The sequence below is a fragment of the Phycodurus eques genome, chromosome 12 (assembly GCF_024500275.1).
Source record: "Phycodurus eques isolate BA_2022a chromosome 12, UOR_Pequ_1.1, whole genome shotgun sequence".
NCBI classification, from domain to species: Eukaryota; Metazoa; Chordata; class Actinopteri; order Syngnathiformes; family Syngnathidae; genus Phycodurus; species Phycodurus eques.
The window spans coordinates 26209959-26229151 of NC_084536.1; the positions used below are offsets into that span (position 1 = coordinate 26209959).

At 44.0% G+C, this 19193-nt stretch overlaps 1 protein-coding gene across 3 annotated transcripts in view; it reads left to right on the plus strand.

Moving 5' to 3' along the window:
- Positions 1-19193, plus strand: part of itgb2 (integrin, beta 2) — an 82991-nt gene that overhangs the window by 15208 nt on the left and 48590 nt on the right. For all 3 annotated transcript variants that reach the window (XM_061691650.1, XM_061691653.1, XM_061691651.1), the window contains exons 3-6: positions 8305-8402; positions 11001-11202; positions 12105-12275; positions 12380-12618. In XM_061691650.1, the coding sequence (XP_061547634.1) occupies positions 8305-8402; positions 11001-11202; positions 12105-12275; positions 12380-12618 (710 nt within the window). The remainder of the gene's footprint in view (positions 1-8304; positions 8403-11000; positions 11203-12104; positions 12276-12379; positions 12619-19193) is intronic.

Sequence of the window (19193 nt, forward strand, 5' to 3'; positions counted from 1 at the left end):
CACGCTGCCAGAACAAAGAAAAGAGCATGCAAAATCCTCTCGGACCCTCCACATCCTGGTCACCAGCTCTTCCAGCTCCTTCCCTCAGGTAGGCGCTACCGTTCAATGCAAACTAGAACTACCAGACATTCCAACAGCTTCTTCCCTCTTGCCATCAACTTCTTAAACAGCTAACCTGCAATTCCTTTGCAACATGCTGCCAATTTATTTTTTTTTTTTTTGTCTTGAGTTTGTTGTCACATTTTGCCACACTCCACTATTTGCATATCTGTTGTTGACCAATACTGGCCACTCATGCCAGAGTAGCATCTGCACCACTTACCCACTGACTGAGGAGTATCTGCAACATTTGCACAATCAACATTGTCCCAGATTATCGCACTACTAGTCACTTTAAACTGCATACACTCCTTGAAGTCTCGGCACCCTTTGCACAATGGTCATTGCACCGGACTATTGCTATATTAGTCATTGAAACTTCTCTAAGTGCTCGAGGACTCTGCATCTTTTTGCACAATTCTAAAAAAAAATAGAATAAAATAAAAATTTGTACTGGCATTACCAGATAACTAGCAACCCTTTATTGCTCAGTGACTGTTATTGTCAATGTCTTTGTCTCAAAAGTGTTCTCTGTCAATTGACTGTCTGTTGTCATACTAGAGCTGCTCCAACTACCGGAGACAAATTCCTTGTGAGTTTTTTGGGCATACTTGGCTAAATAAAGATGATTCTGATTCTGATAAGTACTGTACTCACTTTAATGTATGCACAACATTGTCCCTTTTCCATTTTACCGGTTCGACCCCCAAACATCCTCACTCCGCCCCTTGTTGTTGCTTCTCCTTTAAAGGTTTTTCGAGCCCGAGTGGTGAATAATGACCCTTTTCCATTGTATCGGTTCTACCCCAACTAACCTCGCTCTGCCACGTGTGGTTGCTTCTCCATCACACTTTTCTGAGGCCGAGCGTTGACAATGACTACACCTTTCATAACCTCCTCCGACCTGGTTCTAAGACGTAGGCCAGCGGTGTCAAACTCATTTTTGTCACGGGCCACATCGCAGGGCCGTTATTGCTGCAAAGCCATATATTGCCTCATACTATTACATATACACAAATTAATGGATAATTACTTTTGAAATCAGAAGCCAGTAAAAATTTTTTGTTCAACTACAGTATGAATTATCCATCCATCCATCCATTTTCTGAGCCGCTTCTCCTCACTAGGGTCGCAGGAGCTCTGGAGCCTATCCCAGCTATCACTGGGCAGGAGGCTGGGTACAACCTGAACTGGTTGCCAGCCAATCACAGGGCACATACAAACAAACAACCACTCACATTCACACCTACGGGCAATTTAGAGTTGTCAATTCATGCATGTTTTTGGGATGTGGGAGGAAAACGGAGTGCCCAGAGAAAACCCATGCAGGCACGGGGAGAACATGCAAACTCCACACAGGCGGGGCCGGGGAATGACCCGGGTCCTCAGAACTGTGAGGCAGCCGCTCTAACCATTCGCCCACTGTGCCGCCCAGTATGAATCAATTTTATTTTAAAAAGGGGATTGGTAACAAAAAAATGCTTGCAATATCTCATCATTTTTAAAAGTGAAGCTGATTTGCAATTTTGGTATTTTAGCAAGAAACACAATGCACACTCTTGCGGGCCACATAAAATGATGTGGTGGGCCGGATGTGGCCCCCGGGCCATCAGTTTGACACCTGTGACGTAGGCCAAGGAGGGCCGTGACATAACTTTCATTGATTGGCCAAAAGATGTAGGTGTTTCATATTGAAGCAAATCATTATTTTTCTTTCTTACCTCATTCAATTGTTGTTTGATTTTTGGGTGAACTTCAATTTTCCCTTTAGGTTTCTGTTGCAAGTAATTCAGTTCCTCAATATGACTCTTATATTGTTTCATTTTTTTTCTTTTTTGAGATGACTTGTGATTGCAATCAATTTTCCCCGTATAACTGTTTTTTTTTAAAGCATCCCACAATATAGCTGGGTCTGTTTCCCCATTTCCCCCCTCCAAATATGTCTTCATATCTGCATTAATTTGTTCAGTTACTGGTTGTTTAATATCCCCACATTAAATCTCCGTATTATCTTTTCTCCTGCAGTTCCATTGAATCTTCAAGTAGATGGCATTGTGATCTGATGCATCTGCTAATCCAATCTTGCATTCTTTTTATCGTATAAACGTCTTCTTTCTGCATAATAAATAGTCTATACAAGAATACAGTGATCCCTCGTTTTCCACGGTTAATGAACCCCCCGTGAAAGGTGAAAAACCGCGAAGTAGGATTTTCCCGGCCCCCCCGTCTAGGAATTTCCGTGCATGTGTATGTGGGTACCAGAATGTTTAAAATATGTAAACAGTATTTAATATTTGAGACAAGATTACAACAGTACACGTGTTTACTTAAATCTTTAATTCTAAAACCTTATACAGTAATTAACATTCATCAACATTGCCTTCTGAGAGAGGCGAAGAGGATTGGTGGCGGAGGAGAGGCTCTCACTTGACTCGTAGAAGCAATCGGAGACTCTTCTGCTGGAGGCGCTGATGGTGTAGCTGGGGTTTTACCTTGGAGAAAAACATGGTGATGGGTAGTTGTTGTCTATTTTTTCTTTTGCTTCAAAATTCCCCTCTACAAGGGCATAACCTCTCTTATTAGTCTCTTATTACGCAGAGTTACCACACGTTTCACTTCCTTATTGAAGCGGTTTTGCAGATGTTTGCTTCCTTTTTCTTGATGTACCGCACTGTAGATTCATTCACGCCATAATGGCGTGCCACAGATGCATAACTTCTGCCCTCTTTGATCATATCTAAATCATCTTCTTCTTCCTCTTGGGCGCCCCGGAGGAAGCTTTCGCAGGGGCACAGCGCTTAGGCGGCATTTTAAGGGCTTAACTAATCAAAAAAGTAACCGCTTAAACCAAAAAAGTTATCACGAACACAACACTAAGATACAGTATGCGAGACAGTCAACACTGTGGACCTGGAATGGCGAGACACAACAAGGGAAGATGCTGGGTGAGGCCGCGATGATGCGCAGCCAATCAGCTCACGGGATAAATGCATTCATGCTCTCACTGGTCGATGTCGCGTCAGGAACCAATCACGCGCCTTGTATGAGTGCCCGTGGCATGTGAAGTACAGTACAGGCATGAACAAAGCCTCTGAGTCAACTCATCTCTCTGTTTGGCATGCAGGGAAACCTCTCTCGCACATCAACATGAAACAATGCGTCTTTCCGCAATATGGCTGCTGATATGGCTATATGTTTTCATGTTTATTTTTTGATGAATTAAATTTATTTTTTTTGGTCAATATTTTGGAAAAAACCCGCGAAGCACTGAAGCCGCAAAATATGAAGCGCGAAGTGGCGAGGGAACACTCTCTATGGAATGTGTTCCTGAGTAATGACAAAAATCCCTCTGCAGTGGATTGAAATCCCTCCACACATAAAAAAAACCCACATCTCCCCCCATGTATTTTTCACTAGTTTTGTGAAAGACTTCTTGTTTCTCTTGAATGTAGTTGTATCCCTGTGATAGTCCATTACTGAAGTCACCCACCACATGCATATGCCCTGTGCTTCCAGAGCGATTATATCAAATATAGCTTCAAAGAAACTTTTATTGCTCTCTGGTGGGGCATATAGTGTATATTCACCAGGGTAATCGTTGTTTAATCCATCTTCCCCTTTATGATAAAACAAATAAAAAAATTTATCTGTCGCCGAATTGGAATGTGAACTATAGTATGTGTTTTTGAATCCAATCCTCTTTAATTTCTCATGTTCTGCTTTTGGTAAATGAGTTTTTAAATGAGTGTAAGAAGTTTATCTGTGCCTTTTCCTTTTTAAATTTTGTCATTATTCGAGCCCTTTTACTGGGTTTCCCAGGCCATTGACATTCAAAGAAATAATTTTAACTGCCTCTTGTCCGGTAACCATAAACCATCACAAATCTGTCCATTTTAGGATTTTCCATTCTGCTTGACCTAACAACCGAACAGGACAAAAAAAAAAAAAAAAAAAAGAAAACAACAACTCATTTCAGCCGCTGTATATGAGGCAATTAACCACTTGCAGAATGGTAAATCACCAGACAACATTCCTGCAGAAGCAATTTCATTGGAATATAAGCAGGTTTACCTCGTTAAGCTGCCAAAAAAGGGATCTACGTTTCGGTGCAAATTACAGACGAATCACACTGCTGTCAACTAGTGTTGCTTCGTTCGCAAACTTTTCGTTCAGAAGACCGAATCTTTTTAGTGAACGCACTGGACTGAATCAGTTTATGAAATGATTCGTTCTTTGAGCTTGGCCACCGCCCGCCGCCGTGAGGCGAGCCAGTCGGCTGGGAGCAGAAACGAACTGCTGAAGCGTTCTGTCACTCAATTCTGAATCTTCGGCGAATGACCAATGAGCAGCCAGCGTGCAGGCAGGGGGCGGGACTTCCTTAAACGTACTGCCGTGTGATTTGCGATTCACCAGCATTCCTACTCATTTCTGCGAATGACCAATGAGGAGGTAGCTTTCACTGAATTGAACTGAATGTACTGGTGTACTGAAGAACTGAGGAGTGCTTCTTTCGGGGGAGAGACATAATTGAACTGAATGTACCGGTGTACTGAAGAACTAAAGAGTGATTCGATTGTTGATCTTCCTCATTTGCGATAGACACGAGTGATTTGTCCGTTGAACTTTTTCAATCGTGATCCACGAAGGAGTGATGTACTAGTACGATGAGTGATTCATCTGTGCAAGGAACGACGTACTACGCAGTGAACGTACTCGTTGCGATTTTAACCGCAAGTCCTGACGTCCTCGCGGGGATAGCTTTCACTAGCAGCCGTTTCTTCAAGCTAACGGCTAATGTTGAGTCAGTCAAGGACATGTAAACCCGCGCACACACGGGGTGTGGGTCGGACGGTGTCTCCGCAAAGTCATGAGAGGACAGGAGACCGACATGCAAGTTTAATTCGCCAGTGCAAGGCAAGCTGAAGCGGCATCAGCAGGGAGTTTAATGGAGGAGACAACAACACGTAGTCCTTCGGTGAACATGTTGAAGGAACGTGAACCTCAGGGGAAGGGATCATTCACTGAACGAGGAAGCACTTGAATGATTTTGTGAAAAAGAACTGAACGCTTTGGTGAACAAATCATTTTTAACGAATTGATTCATTAACTCAAAAGAACTGCCGTGCCCATTACTACTGTCAACCTGAGGCAAGATCTTTCATTGAATCCTATTATATAGGATGAAAGATGCCATTGACGTGCACCTAAAAAACCAAAAGGCTGGTTTCCTGAAGAACTAATCCTGCACTGACCTAACAACCCTGTGGATCAGTTTGGAACTGTCCTTGGACTGGAACTTGTGCCAATACAGTATATTAAATTCATTGATGATGAGAAGGCATTAGACAGTGTGGATAGAAGACAATCTGAAAACTTCTGCAACATTTGGGAGTTCCAGCAAAGATTACCAGCATTATCAAGAGTTCATACCTGGGGATGAACTGCAAGGTTGTACATGGTCAACAGCTCACCAATGCCTTTCATATATGAACAGAGGGGAGGGAAGGATGCTAGCTGTCACCCTTCCATTTTTTGCTAGCAATGGACTAGGTGAAGAGGACATCCACTACCTAGAAAAAGAATGACATTCACTGGACACCTTGGAGGCAACTCGATGCCCTTGACTATAGTGATGACCTGGCATTTTTTTTTTCTCACACCCAACAACAAACAGAGGAAAAGAACATTACAATTGTAGCCGTCTCAGCACGCCTTGGACTTGCCATATATAAAGGGAAGAGCAAAATCCATAAAGTTGATTCCAACAACAATATTCCCATCATGCTAAGAGGTGAACCATTAGAGGAGTTAGAGAGGATCACCTATCTGGGCAGTGTTGTGGACACATTTGTGTTGCGCAGGGTGCAGATGCAGATGTGTTGTTCTACTTCTGACTATAACTTTATACTTATGCATCAAATGTGTTAGAGGATTAAAAAAGTGTCTTCTTCTTTTCCTTTTGGCTTGTCCCTTTAGGGGTCGCCCCAGCGTGTCATCCTTTTACGTGTAAGCCTATCTCCTGCATCCTCCGCTCGAACACCAACTGCCCTCATGTCTTCCCTCACGACATCCATCAACCTTCTCTTTGGTCTTCCTCTAGCTCTCTTGCCTGGCAGCTCCATCCTCATCATCCTTCGACCAATATACTCACTATTTCTCCTCTGGACATGTTCAAACCATCGAACTCTGCTCTCTAACTTTGGCTCCAAAACATCGAACCTCGGCTGTCCCTCTGATGAGCTCATTTCTAATTCTATCCAACCTGGTCACTCCGAGAGCGAACCTCAACATCTTCATTTTCGTCACCTCCAGCTCTGCTTCCTGTTGTCTCTTCAATGCCACTGTCTCAAATCCGTACATCATGGCTGGACTCACCACTGTTTTATAAACTGTGCCCTTCATCCTAGCAGAGACTCTTCTGTCACATAACACACCTGACACCTTCCTCCACCCGTTCCAACCTGCTTGGACCCGTTTCTTCACTTCCTGACCACACTCACCATTGCTCTGGACGGTTGACCCCAAGTATTTAAAGTCCTCCACCCTTGCTATTTCTTCTCCCTGTAGCCTCACTCTTCCCCCACCACCACTCTCATTCATGCACATATATTCTGTTTTACTTCGGCTAATCTTCATTCTACTACACTACTCTTTCCCATAACTTCATTGTGTGGCTCATCCACTTTATTCCTCTATAGTTCCCACAGCTTTGCACATCACCCTTGTTATTAAAAATGGGCACAAGAACACTTTTCCTCCATTCCTCAGGCATCTTCTCACGCGCTAGAATTCTATTGAACAAGATGGTCAAAAACTCCACAGCCACCTCTCCTAGATGCTTCCATACCTCCACAGGAATGTCATCAGGACCAACTGCCTTTCCATCTGCCTGTCATCATATGCCTCTTGTTTGGCCTTTGCTACCTCTACCTTTACCCTGTGTCGCATCTCAATGTATTCCTTTCACCTCTCCTCAGTCCTCTCAGTGTCCCACTTCTTCTTCTCTAACCTTTTTCTTGTATGATTTCCTGTACTGTGAGGTTCCACCACCAACTCTTCTTCTCTCCTTTCCTGGCAGAAGATACACCAAGTACTCTCCTGCCTGCCTCTCTGATCACCTTGGCTGCAGTGGTCCAGTCTTCTGGAAGCTCCTCCTGTCCACCGAGAGCCTGTCTCACCTCTTCCCGAAAAGCTGCACAACACTCGTCCTGTCGTCCTCACTCGTCCTCTAATCTTCCTCCCCACCACCAGAGTCATCTTACACACCACCATCCTATGCTGTCTTGCCACTCTCTCCCCTACCACTACCTTACAGTCGGTAACCTCCTTCAGATTACATCGTCTGCACAAGATGCAATCCACCTGCGTGCTTCTACCTCCGCTCTTGTAGGTCACTATGTTCGTGCCTCTTCTGGAAAAAAGTGTTCACTACAGCAATTTGCATCCTTGTTGCAAAGTCTACCACCATCTGTCCCTCCAAGTTCCTTTCCTGGATGCCGTACTTACCCATCACTTCTTCATCACCCATATTTCCTTCACCAACATGTCCATTACAATCTGCACCAATCACGACTCTCTCTCTCTGTCTGGGATGCTCAGAACTACTTTGTCTAGCTCCTTCCAGAATTTCTCTTTCACCTCTAGGTCACATCCTACCTGTGGGGCATAGCCACTAATCACATTATACATAACACCCTCAATTTCAAGTTTCAGCCTCATCACTCGATCTGATATTCTTTTCACCTCCAAGACATTCTTAGCCAACTCTTCTTTGAAAATAAACCCGACTCCATTTCTCTTCCCATATACACCATGGTAAAATAATTTAAACCCTGCCCCTAAACCTCTAGCCTTACTGCCTTTCCACCTGGTCTCCTGGACACACAATATATCAACCTTTCTCCTAATCATCATGTCAACCAACTCCCGAGATTTTCCTGTCATAGTCCCAACATTCAAAGTCCCCACATTCAGTTCTAGGCTCTGTGCTTTCCTCTTCTCTTTCTGCTGAAGAACCCGCTTTCCACCTCTTCTTCTTCGACTAAAAAAAAGTGTAAAATCGTAAAATTAGTCATACATATTTTTTTTTCTTTTCTGACATTTAGTATCTCCTAAATTGTGTGACTTACTCCATATATGGTATTTTGATCCTCCATGGTCATGTGTAATGCAAAAGCGTGTTTTTGTCTTTCTTTTTATTTGTAGGATGGTGTCAAAAAGAAGACATTTGCTCAAAGTCCATCGTAAACTCCTGCAATGACTGTGTCAGATCTGGGCCACACTGCGCTTGGTGTCAACAACTGGTATGTTGGTACAATATGTGATTTTCCCATTTTATCATTGGATTCTTATAGGTGGGTTGAATTTACGCTAAAGACAATTAAATTATAATAACAAAACAATAACCCAAATTTTATTTCCAACATTGATCCCTCAGTTAACCCAGTCTTTAAGGACTCCAGTCTGGTATCAAATGCAAAATGTGCAATTTAAGTAAAATAAAAACAAAAAGGGTAGCTTTTAGTCCTCAACAGTCTAATGCAGTAGTTTTAAAGGTCCCATATTTGACCAAACCAACTTTTTCCAGTATTTGTTATGTTGTATTGGCTCTATGGTACCTCAGTAAACAGGGGAAATATTAATTTAAATCGTAAATGCATTCCTGAGTTACAGACGTTTTTCTGCCGAGAGGCCTGAAATCAGGTCATTTGAATTTCTCAAGCTTATCTACATCACTAGCGAAGATCTCTGCATACCTCTCCGCTTCCGAGCCAGCACTGTCAACACACAGTGGGTACGGAAAGTATCCAGACCCCCTTACATTTTTCACTCTTTGTTATATTGCAGCCATTTGCTAAAATCATTTAAATTCATTTTTTCCTCATTAATGTACACACAGTACCCCATATTGACAGAAAAAAACAGAATTTTTTGCAGGTTTATTAAAAAAGAAAAACTGAAATATCACACAGCCATAAGTATTCAGACCCTTTGCTGTGACACTCATATACTCTCCAAGACACTCCAAGATGGTGAGAAATAAGATTCTGTGGACTGCTGAGACCAAGAAATAACTTTTTGGCCTTAATTCTAAACGGTATGTGCGGAGAAAACCAGGCACTGCTCATCACCTGTCCAATACAGTCCCAACAGTGAAGCATGGTGGTGGCAGCATCATGCTGTGAGAGTGTTTTTCAGCTGCAGGGACAGGACGACTGGTTGCAATCGAAGGAAAGATGAATGTGGCCAAGTACAGGGATATCCTGGACAAAAACCTTCTCCAGAGTGCTCAGGACCTCAGACTGGGCCGAAGGTTCACATTCCAACAAGACTGACTCTAAGCACACAGCTAAAATAACAAAGGAGTGGCTTCAGAACAACTCACTGATTGTTCTTGAATGGCCCAGCCAGAGCCCTGACTTAAACCCAACTGAGCATCTCTGGAGAGACCTGAAAATGGCTGTCCACCAATGTTCACCATCTAACCTGACAGAACTGGAGAGGATCTGCAAGGAGGAATGGCAGAGGATACCCAAATCCAGGTCTTACAAGTAGTGCGGAAGGGGGGCTGTCTTAGCCAAATATGTACAAAACGGATACAAAACTGGGTCAAACAGAAGTAGCTGTCAGAGGGGCCTTTTCTGGACTCTTGTATGAAAAAAACAAGGTGTTTTTTTTTTTAATGAAATTGACACTTGTATACTAAGTCCATGTTAGAGAATCACACGATGGAGGTCTAAATAGCCAAAATATGGAACCTTTAATGGGACTGAACTTTTGTTTTTGTGCAAAAAACCACCAGATATTTTGTCTTGGTTGATGCTATGATCCTGGAGAAGGTCATTTTCCAGTTGAAGCCAACAACCTGCCTTTTGCATGCCATCCAAACAACCTTTTTTCAAATCTGTTTGTGACTTTCTGGCAGAGGATGTCCTAGACATTTATAATTGTTCTTTCTAGACAGGGGCCTTTCCATTAGAAAAAGTATGTAAACCAACATAAACATTGGCGTTTAATTGGGGAATTTGCACTCTTTTGATCCATCTGTAAGAGTATTGGTATATATTATATGTTACTAGTATTATATATATTATATGTTACAATACATGTACGTAATCACAGAAAATGTGAAGTCTCGGACTAATGTTAGATCACAGACCAATTGTGTGTCAAATGTTGGCATAATGGTGCATTTGACTGATGGTGTAAAATATGCCTAAATTATTAATCGTATACAGGTCCAAAAAACTGTTATGATTGGCCAGATGTACCACAATTGTCCACCAGATAGAGCAAGAGTAGTGGTCAATCGGTCGTGCAGACATGTTTTCCACACAGATCTGCCAATACAGTATTGTACTCATTTGCTTGCACAATGCAAATTAGCAAACATATAACTGGTAACAGCTTTCAGCGGCAATTTACATATATATTTCATTTATAGTTAATACCCACTAACAGTGGTTGGCCACACTGTGATGAGTCAATTTGATAATGAAGTAATAGGACCTTTTTTATTATACTATACTAAACTATACTATATATTATTTAGTGAGAATTGGTGAGTGGTTTATGTTGGGCGGCATGGTGAGCGACTGGTTAGAGCGTCAGCCTCACAGTTCGTTTCTCCGGACACTCTGGGTTCCTCCCACATCCCAAAAACATGCATGCTAGGTTAATTGACAACTCTAAATTGCCCGTAGGTGTGCATGTGAGTGCGAATGGTTGTTTGTTTGTATGTGCCCTGCGAATGGCTGGCAACCAGTTCAGGGTGTACCTGGTGGCCTAAATGCAGGTGTGTTGTTGTCTTGTTTTTGCCTTTATTATGTGCATGTACAAAAATGTCAAGTTAAAATTAAATCTGATCTAATTTGCTCTTATTTTACATGGCATCTGTAAAGAATTTCACCAGGGCAGGTGAACAGGAGTCCGCACGCTGCGATACCCGAGCTAAGTTGATTGGAAGAGGCTGCAAGGAAGAAGAAATTATTAACCCTATGAGCAGTCTACAAATTGACAAAGATGAATCTTTGTCCACATCATTCAATATGGAAGAGCCTATTCAGCTAAGACCACAGAAGATAAGTCTAAGATTGCGACCCGGTGAGTTTGAGTTCTGATTTCACAACAAAATCACAGTAAAACAAAAATCAGTGGATATTTGTTTCTCCAAAATATTAAATTCTAAATGTTACGTGTATGACACTACCATTTCATAATCGCATTGTTTCTGACCAATGTAATACAGTGGAACCTTTGTTCACAAATTGAATTTGTTCCAACACTCTGTTTGCGAATTGAAATATTTGTGAACCAAATCAGTTTTTACAATTAACAGGAGTGGAAATAGAACTAATCTGTTCCAGGCCAAGAACCAAGTGGCCTTTGCGTGCGGATGGTAGGGCCCCTGGCCAACGCGCACTGTTGAAACACTGAACCAGGAGGCCCTATTGAATAAATTTATTCAATAGGGCCGGACAGGATGCGGGCAGGATGTTCTATCCTACACACTATGTTGAATTTAGCCCAAAAAATGAGAAATTTTAAAAAGAACATATCAAGCAGGATTCTTTTTTCATAGCACACAGATATTTTAACATTTTAGGTAGGTATTGTGAGGAATTGTAGGTAGTTCCGTGAAGAAGGAGAGTGCATTGAAAAAGTGGTTTTGCCGAGCTGCTGGAGGTCGTGGCCGATGCCCACCCTTGCTAGGGAGATCTCAACGGACGCTGCTGGAACTGCCACACTTTACATGGCTTCCTAATAGCACAATCAATTGAACATTTCTCTTTCTTGGGCGCCGTATTTATTGAACGTCAGCTTCATTCACGTGCAGAGCAACAACAATGTACAACTGAAATCAAAACTGTAAGTTAACCCAGCCGTTAATCGATTTATTCGTGAACAGGGACTTTGGTGAACTAAGATACCACTGTATATTTTAATCAGTGTGCATGTGTATTAATGTTGTTGTTGTTTTTTCTCTCTGCTTCTTGTGTTCACAGGGCTTCCAACCACATTTAGTGTTTCATTTAAAAGAGTTCAGGGGTATCCAGTAGATCTCTACTACCTGATGGACTTGTCTTTCTCCATGAGAGATGATTTAGAAAATGTTAAAGAATTGGGCCAAGATCTCTTTGCAGCTCTAAAAAACATTACGGCTCATGCGCAAATTGGTAATGTTACAATATTACACCTTGAATAATCTCTGACAATGACAGTATTGCAAGTAGAAGAAACACAAAAAAATATTGAACTAATATGATTTATTTGACTGTAGGGTTTGGTGCCTTTGTTGATAAGACAGTCCTTCCGTACACCAACACCAACAAAAAAAAACTGCAGAAGCCATGCGATGAGAATTACCAGTGTCAAGCTACCTTTGGGTACCGGCATGTACTTAGTATGACACCAAGGATTGAGGAGTTCAAAGAAAAAGTCAGAGAGCAGTTAATTTCTGGGAACTTAGATTCTCCAGAAGGGAGTCTCGATGCCATGATGCAGTCTGCTGTTTGTGGGGTAAGGGCTCAAGAATTAATATGATCTTTTTATGACGTAAGTGTAGCGTATATTGGTGTTTGTATAAAACGTAATTTATGTAAGAAATAAACTTGTTGAAGCAGCGACATACACATTACATACACACACACACACACACTGTATGTGTTATATACAGTGGTTACGGAAAGTATTAAGACCCCCTTAAATTTTTCACTCTTTGTTATGTTGTACCAATTTGCTAAAATCATTTAAGTTCATTTTTTTCCTCATTAATGTACACACAGCACCCCATATTGACAGATTAAAAAAGACAAACTGAAATATCACACAGCCATAAGTATTCAGACCTTTTGCTGTGACACTCATATATTTAACTCTGGTGCTGTCCATTTCTTCTGATCATCCTTGAGATGGTTCTACACCTTCATTGGAGTCCAGCAGTGTTTGATTATACTAATTGGACTTGATTAGGAAAGCCACATACCTGTCTATATAAGACCTTATAGCTCGCAGTGCATGTCAGAGCAAATGAGTATCATGAGGTAAAAGGAACTGCCTGAAGAGCTCAGAGACAGGATTGTGACAAGGCACAGATCTGGCCAAGGTTACTAAAAAAATTCTGCTGCACTTAAGTTTCCTAAGAGCACAGTGGCCTCCATAATCCTTAAATGGAAGACGTTTGGGACGACCAGAACCCTGCCTAGAGCTGGCCGTCCGGCCAAACTGAGGAATCAGTGGAGAAGAACCTTGGTGAGAGAGGTTAAAGAAAAACCCAAAGATTACTGTGGCTGAGCTTCAGAGATGCAGTCGGGAGATGGGAGAAAGTTCTAGAAAGTCAACCATTACTGCAGCCCTGCGCAAGTCGGGCTTTATGGCAGAGTGGCCCGACGGAAGCCTCTCCTCAGTGCAAGACACATGAAAACCCGCATGAAGTTTGCTAAAAAACACCTGAAGGACTCCAAGAGGGTGATAAATGAGGTTCTCTGGTCTGATGAGACCAATATAGAACTTTTTGGCCTTAATTCAAGCGGTATGTGTGGAGAAAACCAGGCACTGCTCATCACCTGTCCAATACAGTCCCAACAGTGAAGCATGGTGGTGGCAGCATCATGCTGTGGGGATGTTTTTCAGCTGCAGGGACAGGACGACTGGTTGCAATCGAAGGAAAGATGAATGCGGCCAAGCACAGACCCAAACCTTCTCCAGAACACAAACCTTCTCCAGAGTGCTCAGGACCTCTGACTGGGGCGAAGGTTCATCTTCCAACAAGACTGACCCTACACACACAGCTAAAATAACAAAGAAGTGGCTTCAAAGCAACTCGGTGACTGTTCTTGAATGGCGCAGCCAGAGCCCTGACTTAAACCCAATTGAGCATCTCTGGATAGAGCTGAAAATGGCTGTCCACCAACGTTCACCATCCAACCTGACAGAAATGGAGAGGATCTGCAAGTAGAAATGGCAGAGGATCCCCAAATCCAAGTGTGAAAAACTTGTTGCATCATTCCCAAAAAGACTCATGGCTGTATTAGCTCAAAAGGGTGCTTCTACTAAATACTGAGAAAAGGGTCTGAATACTTGTGGCTGTGTGATATTTCAGTTTTTTCTTTTTTAATAAATCTGCAAACATTTCAACAATTCTGTTTTTTTCTGTCAATATGGGGTGCTGTGTGTACATTAATGAGGAAAAAAATTAACTTAACTTAGAGCATCAGCCTCACAGTTCTGAGGACCCGGGTTCAATCCCCGGCCCCGACTGTGTGGAGTTTGCATGTTCTCCCCGTGCCTGCATGGGTTTTCTCCGGGCACTCCGGTTTCCTCCCACATCCCAAAAACATGCATTAATTCGAGACTCTAAATTGCCCGTAGGCATGACTGTGAGTGCGAATGGTTGTCTGTTTCTATGTGCCCTGCGATTGGCTGGCAACCAGTTCAGGGTGTACCCCGCTTCCTGCCCGATGACACCTGGGATAGGCTCCAGCACGCCCGCGACCCTAGTGAGGAGAAGCGGCTCAGAAAATGGATGGACGGATGGATTTTAGCAAAGTCACTGATGGTGTAGCGGAACACTCGCCTGACTTTGATGCAGGCAGCGTGGGTTCAGTTCCCACTCAGTGACGGTGTGAATGTGAGTGCTAATGGTTGTCTGTGTCTATATGTGCCCTGCGACTGACTGGCGACCAGTTCAGGGTGTAGTCCGCCTTTCGCCCGAAGTTGGCTGGGATAGGCTCCAGCGTCCTGCGACCCTAACCAGGATAAGCGGTGTTGAAAATGGATGGATGGATTTTAGCAAATGGCTGCAATATAACATCCACTCATCCATTTTCTGAGCCGCTTCTCCTCACTAGGGTCGCGGGCGTGCTGGAGCTGTCATCGGGCAGGAGGCGAGGTACACCCTGAACTGGTTGCCAGCCAATCGCAGGGCACATACAAACAAACAACCATTCGCACTCACATTAACACCTATGGGCAATTTAGAGTCTTCAATTAACCTACCATGCATGGGTTTGGGATGTGGGAGGAAACCAGAGAACCCAGAGAAAGCCCACGCAGGCACGGGGAGAACATGCAAACTCGACACAGGCGAGGTTGGGATTTGAACCCCTGTCCTCAGAACTGTGAGGCGGATGTGCTAACCAGTCGGTCCCATGCCGCATATATGCATATATATATATATATATATATATATATATATATATATATATATATATATATATATATATATGAACAAAAATATAAACACAACACTTGTTTTTGCTCCCATTTTCCGTGAGCTGGACTTTTTTTTTTGAAGTTTTGTTTGTCCGCCTTGGTGGAGGTCCGGATTAGGAGGATACAACTATATGACCTATAACTGTGTAAACAGAATGAAATAAAAAACCTGGATATATATGTACATAGCAGCGCTTTAAAAGGTACTAATCGTATTGATAATATACCATATAACTACAGTGGGTACGGAAAGTATTCAGACCCTTAAAATTTTCACTCTTTGTTATATTGCAACGGTGTCACGGTGGACGACTGGTTAGAGCGTCTGCCTCACAATTCTGAGGACCGGGGTTCAAATCCCAGGAGTTTGCATGTTTGCAAGCGTGGGTTTTCTCCGGGCACTCTGGTTTCCTCCCACATCCCAAAAATATGCGTGGTAGGTTAATTGACAACTCTAAATTGCCCGTAGGTGTCAATGTGGGTGCGAATGGTTGTTTTGTTTATATGTGCCCTGCGATTGGCTGGCAGCCAGTTTAGGGTGTACCCCGCCTCCTGCCCGATGATAGCTGGGATAGGCTCCAGCACGCCCGCGACCCTTGTGAGGAGAAGCGGCTCAGAAAATGGATGGATGGATGGATGGGTTTTCTGAAGTGTTCCTGAGCCCATGTGGTGATTTCCTTTACACATTGATGTTGGTTTTTGATGCAGTGAGGGGATCGAAGGTCACGGGCATTCAATGTTGGTTTTCGGCCTTGCCGCTTACATGAAGTGATTTCTCCAGATTCTCTGAACCTTTTGATGAGATTATGGAACGGAGATGATGAAATCCATAAATTCCTTGCAATTGTATGTTCCTTGCATTGTCCTTAAACTGTTCGACTATTTTCTCACGCACTTGTTCACAAAGAGGTGAACCTCGCCCCATCTTTGTTTGTTTTGTAGAATAATTAAGGAAGCAAACTTGTCTTTATTTTTTTTAAATATAAAGTCTGTCACTTCAAAGGGCTGTAAAGCAATAAAAGTGGTACTTCACAAGGCATCCCTAGAACATGCCTGGGCTAATGTCTGTGAGGGGGGTAAAATGGGAGGAGGGGGAAGGGGTGCCACATGCACATGTTGGGACATGTCAGGACAGGAAATATTGGGATTGACATTGGGATAGTGGGAGGAGTCTGTCAGCTTTTAGCAGAACCTAATGGTACGTTCCTATTGAAGGGATGTGGAACGCTCAAGTAGGTGTCGATGAGCTCTGGACATCAGTAGGTAGATTTGGGGTTGAATCCACACTCCATCACATCTCTAGGAGGGAGGGGAGGTGTGAGTGGGGGTTATTTTAAACTAGTAAAGGAGTATCTTTAAAACAATCCAAACCCTACTTCAAAGAGTTGAAAAAACAGCACAAGCGACAGTAATGCCTATCGTAAAGCAATTAACAATGGTACCAGGAATACTCAGGACATCAGCGGACGCTCTCAGACCTGATTCCACATGTGACTGTCTCTCGGAGTGGAGGGAGGAAGCAATGGTGTTATTAAAACACCACAGGCTACATTGTTGCCTATCACTGTGGTACCAGAAATGAGGAATGGTCACCAGACATCAGTGTGGGTTTCTCAGGTCGGAGGCAACGCATGAGTGTCTCTTTCTGTGTGAGAACAGGGAAGGGTAAATGGGGGTTGTTTTAAACCATAGAAGAAGCATCTTTAAAATGGGATTTTTCTGTAAGGTTGTTAATTTAGAAGCAAAAAACAGAGTACCTCAAAGAAATATATACTTCTTCTTAAACAACACCCAAACAAACACTCTGCTTTATTTTTTATTTATTTTTTAGTCGCACAGTTCTTTAAGGTAAAATACACTGACTGTACGTGATGGGGAATGTACAGTATGAAAAGCGGAGTTCACTGAATTTCATGGTGGAATCGTTTAAACAGCAAATACGGTGTATTTGTGTGGGTAAGATTGGCTGGGTTCGCAGAAAGAAACTACCCCCTGTTTCTGAGGAACCACTATAGCACAAAGCTGTGGGTGTGAAAAAGGCATTGTCATTTTTTAAACTACACCTTACAGAACAGAACACCGGGGTTTGTGTGTCCCAATGATTTTAGGAGGTCATTTGTCTGGGGCTTTATGCCCCTGGCAGGGTCACCCAGAGCAAATAGATCCTAGGTGAGGGACCAGACAAAGCACAGCTACAAAAACCCCTTTGATGTTCAAGAATTCAGGAGGACGTTTTCCCTTGCCCGGATGCGGGTCACAGGGGCCCCCCTCTGGAGCCAGGCCTGGAGGTGGGGCTCGAAGGCGAGTGCCTGGTGGCCGGGCCTGCACCCATCAAGCTCGGCCGGGCACAGCCCGAAAGGGTAACGTGGGTCCCCCTTCCCAAGGGCTGAACACCTGTGGGAGGGGCCATAGGGGTCAGGTGCAATGTGACCTGGCCAGTGGCCGGAGGTGGACACCTTGGCAGTGTGATTCCTGGCTACAAAAGCTGTCTCGAGGGACATGGAATGTCACCTCTCTGGCAAGGAAGGAGCCCGAGCTGGTGTGTGAGGTTGAGAAGTTCCTACTAGATATAGTCGGGCTTGCCTCCACACACGGCTTGGGCTCTGGTACCAGTCCTCTTGAGAGGGGTTGGACTCTCTGCCACTCTGGAGTTGCCCACAGTGAGAGGTGCCGAGCAGGTGTGGGTATACTTATTACCCCCCGGCTCGGCGCCTGTACGTTGGGGTTCATTCCGGTGGACGAGAGGGGAATGTACCGTGAGGGTCTCCTGGGAACGTCTGGCAGAAAACTTCACCCACGTCCCGGGGGAGGCGGAGGACATGGACTCAGAGTGGACCATGTTCCGTGCCTCCATTGCTGAGGCCCCCGACCAGATCTGTGGCCGGAAAGGTGGTTAGTGCAACCCCCAAACTTGTTGGTGGACACAAGTGGTGACGGATGCCGTCAAGCTCAAGCAGTCCTATCGAGCCTTTTTGGCCTGTGGGAATCCTGAGGCAGCTGATGGGTACTCGATGGCCAAGCGGAAGGCAGCTTGGGTGGTCGCTGAGGTAAAAACCCGGGTGTGGGAGGAGTTCGGTGAGGCCATGGAGAACAACCTCCGGACGACGTCGAGGAAATATATAGGAACAGTGTGGTTTTCGTCCTGTCCGTGGAACAGTGGACCAGCTCTTCACCCTCAGCAGGGTCCACAAGGGTGCATGGGAGTTCACCCAACCAGTCTAAATGTGTTTTGTGGATTTGGAGAAGGCATTCGACCGTGTCCCTCGGGGAGTACTGTGGGGGTGCTTCAGGAGTATGGGGTACCGAACCCCCTAATATGGGCTGTCACTGTAATACCGGTGTCAAGTTTACTCTGCATTGCTGGCAGTAAGTCCGACTCATTTTTGGTGAGGGTTGGACTCCACCAAGGCTGCCCTTTGTCACCGATTCTGTTCTTTTATGGACAGAATTTCTACGCGCAGCCAAGGCGTAGAGGGGGTCCGGTTTGGTGGCCTCAGTATTGCATCTCTGCTTTTTGCAGATGATGTGGTTCTGTTGGCTTCATCAAGCCGGGATTTCTAACTCTCACTGGAGCGGTTCGCAGCTGAGTGTGAAGCGACTGGGATGGAAATTAGCACCTCAAAATCTGGGACCATGGTCCTCAGTCGGAAAAGGGTGGAGTGCCCTCTCCAGGTCGGGGATGAGATCCTGCCCCAAGTGGAGGAGTTCAAGTATCTTGGTGTCTTGTTCACAAGTGAGGGAAGAATGGAACGGAAATCGACAGGCGGATCGGTGCAGCGTCTGCAGTGATGCGGACTTTGTATCGGTCCGTTGTGGTAAAGAAGGAGCTAAGCCGAAAGGCGAAGCTCTCGATTTATCGGTCGATCTACCTTCCTACCCCC